The 7,240-nt window shown below is 33.1% G+C and overlaps 1 protein-coding gene across 1 annotated transcript; it reads right to left on the bottom strand.

Moving 5' to 3' along the window:
- Positions 1-2,484: 2,484 nt before the first annotated feature.
- Positions 2,485-3,096, bottom strand: LOC127901846 (pectinesterase inhibitor). Its single transcript, XM_052439864.1, has one exon. It carries the CDS (start codon positions 3,094-3,096, stop codon positions 2,485-2,487), a length of 612 nt encoding a protein of 203 aa, XP_052295824.1.
- Between the last annotated feature and the right edge of the window lie 4,144 nt (positions 3,097-7,240).

The raw sequence follows: 7,240 nt of genomic DNA, 5'->3' as shown, positions 1-7,240 counted from the left end.
GAAAGAGAAAGGCAAGAGACAGTTTTGGGTTTGAGTTTGGGTTAGAGATTTGTGTGTGTAAAAGATAGGGAGACGGGGACAATTGCTAAGTTTGGGATATGTTTTACTTTCGTTTTACATGTTTTAAATTCTTAATTTAGTACCTGCAGTGTCGAACCACTTGAACGGAAGTGACAGTGGCAACGGCGTGGGGGTGGGCGCAGCCGTGGGGGTTGGGCGCGGCCGTGGACGTGGGCGTTTGGGCCTTGTCATTCTGCATCTTTCACAATAGAGAAGAAGAAGTCAAGAAAGGCAAGGATATTACGCAGCAGCTGCGGCATGGGCTCTATTGCACAATGGAAAAGGGGAATTAGGGTTTGGTTTTTTATATGTTAATATTTTATATAACATTATAATTCTAACTCAATTTTATGGGGTCCAGTGGTTTGCAATCTAAACGTAAAAGTTTTGAGTTTTAGAAGTCGCAGGTTCGAGTTAAAATCAAAACAAATTTTAATGATTTTTTTTAGATCTCTGATGCTGAAGTATCAGTGATCTCTAATATTTAATTTACTGATACATTAGTATTAATAATTTGTGACATCTATTTGTTAAAAGCGGAAATGGTGCATAGTTAGGTAATTACTGACACTTTTTTCAAAGTGTTAGAAACAAAGTGTCAGTAAAAGTCATTTTTGTAGTAGTGACATGAGTTTCATTCTCATTCCTTCATTCTCATTTCTTGTTCCATGAAGTAAACACACCATTAGAGTAATACTCAGCTTGGTAGTGTTAAAACAATGGGTGATTAAGCAGGTGGATATCAACAATGCTTTTCTTAATGGCATATTAGTTGAAAACTATATATGGCACAACCTAACGCCTTTGTAGATCCTAGTACTAGAGCTCGGTTTAAAGGTTCAAACTTGCAATGCTCTCTCAATGGCACTTTTAGAATTCCAAACCAAATAGCTCTCTCTTCTACAAATGGACTAATGGCCATTTGGTTGTAATTTTGGATTGTGTAGATGATATAATAATCACTAGTTCTAGGTTAAAAGACTTTAGGGAACTTCATTATTTTCTGGGAATTGAAGTCAATAAGTCTGCAAATAGGTTTCACTTGTTATAAGCCCAATATAATGCTGATATTTTGGCCAAAAAAGACATGATCAACTGCAGGCCAGTGCGTACACCTAGGTCTACAAGCCATTTTCTCACTAATGACTCAAGTGATGTCATTGATAATGTGTCTTAACACAAACGTATTATAGCAGCCTTGTAATATGTCACACTTACAAGGCCTGAAATATCTTCTTAGTAAACAAGCTCAGTCAAGTTTTGTCCAGCCAAGAATTCAACACTAGGAAGCTTGCAAGAGGTTGTTAAGGCATTTGAAAGGCACCATACACTTTGGAGTGCAATTCTACACCAATGGAATTATGCAAATACATTGTTTCATGAACTCAGATTGGGCTTGTAATCGAGATGATAGGAAGTCAGTGGCTGATTTTACAATCTATCTAGGTCCCAACTTGGTTTCATGGTCATCCAAGAAGCAATCTGTAGTTTCTAGATCAAGCTCTAGCTCATGCTACTTCATAAGTTGTTTGGATACAATCTTTACTTGGTGAGTTACGCATCCAACTAAGTACAGTACCAATGATATGGTGTGACAATCTAATAGCCATTGTTTTAGCTTATTATCCAGTGTACCATGCTAAACTAAGCATGTTGAGCTGGATATACATTTGATCAAACATAAAGTTGCTGCCAAGAGAATATAAGTTTGCTTTGTGCCAAGTGAGGATCAGACAACTAGTATTCCAAATAAGCCTCTCACTTTCAAGCAATCTCATTACTTGCGTAGCAAGCTAGATGTTCATCTTGGACATTTCGGCTTAAGAGGGCTTGTTAGTGATTCAAGTGTTACAAACAAAGCAAAGCACACTGGTATCATGTGACTGGAGTAGAAAAGCTCACAGAGCTGACTTGGCAAAATTAAATACATAACTTGGCTGATATTAAGCAAAATGCTCGTATGTATAACTAATCAGCATCAATCATTTGGCTATATAAATATGTACATTGTATTCATTTTAGTTAGTTAATAAAAGAATATTCTACAAATTTCTACTCAGAACTTTCTCTCAATTTGCTTGTGTTTTCTTACTTCCCAAATAATATTGTTCAAGTTTCTTGCAGCAATTCTCAAAACTTACTCTCTTTTTTATTTGAACATGGTTGTTTTACCTTTAATTCCGGTCTCAATCGTACTGGGGACGGACCACTCATAATATGACCAGAGAGGAAAAAGACATAAAGATTTCATTTCCTTCATCAACAATCAATTAATTATGTTCCTCCACGATTTATCTTTTGACGATCTCAATTGCTTGAAATTTTGATATTCGTGGAACCATGAAATGCAAATAATATTTCATTGATAAATGCAAAAAAAAAAATGATGTTGAGGCTTTCTTATAGAGAAAGCAATAGAAAAAATTAATAACATAACTTCGTTTGGGAACAAATATAAGAAATCAGAGCCCTTATAATGTCACATTGATACTCCAAATTCTTAGTCTTTTGGCGAAGAGATGAAGCTCTTTTTGGTGCCACTTTCAATTGATTTCCTACAGATTCAGCCTCTTCGAAAGCAAGCGAAGCTTGAACTTGCAATGCAGGGTAGTTTCCAGATTCTAAGTGAGTACCAGCATTGTAAAGAGCATCGACAGCAAACTTATAATTTTCGAGACAAATCATGTACAAATGTTGCACTTCTGTGTCATTCTCGGTCTTGATGGATAAACTTACCTCTCCGTGGAGATCATTGGCATACTTTTTTGCCAATTCAATCGAACTTTGAGCAAGCTGGTAAATTTTTGTTGTGCCAATGTGGGTGCGATTTTTCAGATATCTCAAGCAAAAGGAAGGATTTTGGGTTTGTTTGCAAATATTTTTAAGTGCTTCGGTTGTCAAAATTATCTCTTGATCGTTATTGGGAGGAAAGATCTTCAATGGCATTGCATTCAATGCAAATGAAGTATCAACAAAAAGAAAAAACACAAGGAAAAGTGAAAAAAGGAAGGTGGAATTTTTCATAGATGAGGCCATTTTGATTTAATATGGTAATTGTATGATCACTTTGTGTGAAAAGCTTACTGTTGTTATTTAAGAAGAAATATGGTAACAGTTTCAAGCTTGTTTTTGTGAAACTGATATTTGCAACTAATTAAAACAATTAATTAAAGTTGAAAAAAATAAATATTACGTTATGAAGCTGATAAATAATATTTATTAGGTTGTGGTAAATAAAATGTTCCATTAAAGAAAAGTTTCGTGGTAAATTAATTGCTTGTCTGATAGGCAATGAAAGATGCACGGGTTTAATTTGCGATTTGAGAATTGATGGTTTTTTTTCTCTAAGTAGAATCTAATTGGCGGTTTTAATAAGAAAAAAAATTGAATATTTGTAAATGAATAGAGATGTATGAATTTGACATGACATAAGGAGATTTAAAGATTTTAAATTTCGAAGAGCGAAAAATATTACGTGAAGTTTACAAGTGCTCTTTCTGAGCTTTGAAATTGTCTAAGAATGATTGATTTTAATTTGTTAACCCATTTTATATTTTTCAATTTTTAAAAATAAAAAATTTACAATTATCATTTAATTAATTGATAAAATAATATTGAAAAATTAGATGTGTGAGTACCACTAATTAATTGATAAAATATTCTTGATCTTTTTGACCTAAAAATGTGTAATAATCATCTCAAATATTTTTCTTTTTTTATCAATCATACAATTACAATTTTCAAAAAATTTTGGTTGTTTAAATTAATTACCAAAATAATAGCCTAAACAAACTTTGAATAATAAAAAAAAATTATAATTAAAAAAATTATCGTTTAAAATTTTAATTATAAAAATTAACATCTTTTATTTTGAGATTTATTTGTTTTATTAAATTTAGAGGTATTCTTGTAATTATAATTTTTTATTTTTAAAAAGTTTGTAAGATATAAGTGTCTTTTAATTTATTTAAGGCAAAATAGTCATATTATCTAAATTCTTAGTGTTAAAATAGTTGATCGATACAAGTTTAGAAACAAAAGTGTTACAAAGATAATTTCTTTTATTTTAATTTGTTAACCTATTTTATATTTTGAATTTGAGCACAACTATTAGTACCTCTCTAACACCTTCTAAAATTTATTTGCTTTAATTACCACATTAAAATATTTGAAATAATATGAAATTTCTTATAACTCATTCTAAGTCATACATGATTGAATTGTGAAAACTTTTGGATTTACAAAAATAATATAAATTTCTTACTTTTTCTCTCTTGATTTGTCAAAAGGCATTCTTATTGTCGCTAGTTATATGTTATTTTCTCCTCAATTAAGTCGTTCATAAACTGTAAAATAGTTTACACAGTAGATATTTTGAACCTCTACGTGATTTATAAATTCATTTTAACTTCTATATTCAATACGAATAATGTTAGATTTTTGTTAGGTATCCTATACATATTCGGTTGTTCTTCACCCAGTTTCTGCTTTCCATTGGTGAATACAATTAAAAATAAATATTGGTTTGCTTTCACGCTTTCCATTGGGTGCTTCGTAGCCCATTTTAAATTATGCCGTACTTCCGCCTGGAGAAGGAATAAAAACTATTTCAACGTGTTCTTAATGTAAAAAGTAAATAAACTTATTTAATAAAAGAAAAAGAGTGTGTATGATGGATTATTAAAAATTGCTAAGAATAATGGGAAATGAATATAACAAGGAGTGAAGAATTTTTAGTAAAAGAAAAAATATCGGTGATTAACAAGTAGATTTAATTAATTTGGAGTGGTGCCAGTTGTTGAATAAATAGAGATAAAAAAAAACTATAATTATCGAAAGAAATTAAGAACACATTTTAAAGAGAACTCACGAAACACTCTTAAAACAAACCAAGACACAATGGCTAATTGTATTATTTGTTTTCTTATTTCTGTTGAGAATGTCAAATAAAACGGCATTGAAGAAAGCTTTCAAAGACATAATCCGCACTTGTCAAAGGGATGATCTGCACTTGTCAAAAACACGATCCGCGCCGAATGGATCAACACATTTCCTTTCGTATTCACATATGTAATTTTTGAAAAAATGTAGCTTCTGCATCTATAAATAACACTCAGTGTATAATGTTTTATTTAAGAAATGAAAACAAGTTTCTACATGGTATCAGAGCCATGAATACGCTCAAGTTTCTTTAAGTTTCGCTGCTCTGTTTGTAACAAAAACAGAGGAAACCAAATTCTTCCCACAACCATTTTTTCCACCATTTTTCTTCCTTAAAATCATTCCTACCATTACAAAAATCCATGCCGATAAAAAAACAAGCCACCCATACGTAAAAAACTTGAGTTTACAAATTTATCAACAATCCCATAAATTTTTCAAGAGAATGTTCCTCAAAAACCAAGAATACCATCAAATTTATCAGTTTCTAGTAAGCAAACTGTAAAAATTTTGCATTTAAACACAGTCCCACCAGCCACCAGAAATCACGGCCAACCAACACGCGCCAACCACGCGCTTCTGTCATCTTTCACTCGCTCTAGAGGTTGAAGAAGACTCCAACCGACATGTCTTTTTTTTTTCTCCAGAGTGCGGCAGTCTTAAAACGACATGTCATTTTGTATTACATTAAAACCAACATATCGTTGGTAAAGTAGAGACAAAACGATGTGACATTTAATCTCCAGAAGTACAGTAGTCTTAAAACGATATGTCGTTTCTATTCCATCAAAACCGACATATAGTTTCTTCACCTTAAAAAAAAAAAAGAATTCTTCCCCAACGTTAAAATAGAGGTATCCCTAAATCCACATATGAGCTTGACCTCTCTAGTAGAGTTAAATAACCTATGAGTCATTTTGTGTCTAACCATCGCTTGTCATAATCAAATTAGTCATTTGTAAATCAATTATCTACTGTATCTATTCCTAACAGTGTGCAGGAAGCCTTAAAAGACCCAAAGTGGAAAGCTGCTATGAATGACGAAATGAGATCTCTTTAAAAAAATCAAACATGGGAATTAGTTGATCTTCCACCAGGAAAGAAACCAATGGGTTGCCGATGGATCTACACTATAAAGTACAAAGCAGATGACTCTATTGAACGATACAAAGCAAGGCTCGTAGTTAAGGGTTACACCCAAACCTGCGGGATAGATTATACTGATATGTTTGCACCAATAGCAAAAATTAATACTATTCATATCTTATTATTATTAGCAATCAACTTGGATTGGCCAGTGCAACAGTTCGATGTAAAGAGTGTTTTCCTCCATGGAGACCTATCTAAAGAAATTTATATGGATCTACCACCAGGATGCAGTGGACCAGAACGACTCAATCAGAAAGTATACAAATTGAAGAAATCATTGTACGGGTTGAAGCAATCCCCAAGAGCATGGTTTGGGAAATTCACAAAGGATATGATTCTTTTTAGGTATAATCAAAGCAATTCAGATTATACCTTGTTCATTAAAAAACGACAAGGTAAAATTACTGCTCTTATTGTCTATGTGGATGATATGGTAGTTACAAGCAACGACGAGGAAGAAAGAGAGGCTCTTCAGAAGTACTTGTTAAGATAGTTTGAGATGGAGGATTTAGGAGCCTTAAAATACTTTCTTGGAATTGAGGTTTCTCGATCTAAGGGAGAAATATTCTTGTCTCAAAGGAAATATCCCTTAGATCTATTGCACGAAACGGGAATGATAGCTTGTCAGCCTATTGACACCCTAATAGAAGAAGGACTGAAGTTTTTTATTACCTCAGAACAAGTTCTAGCAGACAAATGAAGATATCAAAGGCTGATTGGAAGATTGATGTACTTATCCCATATAAGGCCAGATCTTGCTTATGCATTGAGTGTTGTAAGTCAGTTTATGCATAATCTCGGAGAACAACACATGAAAGCAGTAATGCGGATCCTGAGGTACCTGAAGTCAAATTCAGGAAAAAGAATCCTATTTTCCAAAAATGAAGATTACAACAACATAGAAGTTTATACTGATGCAAATTGGGCCGAGTCAGCTAGTGATAGAGGTGGCAAAAATACCCGCCTGGTCCGGACCCGGACCGTACCCGGGCATTGCGGGCCGGGTATGAAGCCGGGTCGGTCTTGGTCATCACTTGATAAACCCGGAACCCGGATTTTATTAAAAAAAATTATAAAATATATATTATTT

Source organism: Citrus sinensis, chromosome 4 (assembly GCF_022201045.2).
Source record: "Citrus sinensis cultivar Valencia sweet orange chromosome 4, DVS_A1.0, whole genome shotgun sequence".
Lineage (NCBI taxonomy): Eukaryota > Viridiplantae > Streptophyta > Magnoliopsida > Sapindales > Rutaceae > Citrus > Citrus sinensis.
Note: the sequence above shows the minus strand (reverse complement) of the source record. Positions and strands in the feature narration are given on the sequence as shown.

What these genes read in the sequence shown, in the direction of transcription:
- LOC127901846 (XM_052439864.1), bottom strand. Translation starts at nt 3,096, where the DNA reads ATGGCCTCATCTATGAAAAATTCCACCTTCCTTTTTTCACTTTTCCTT.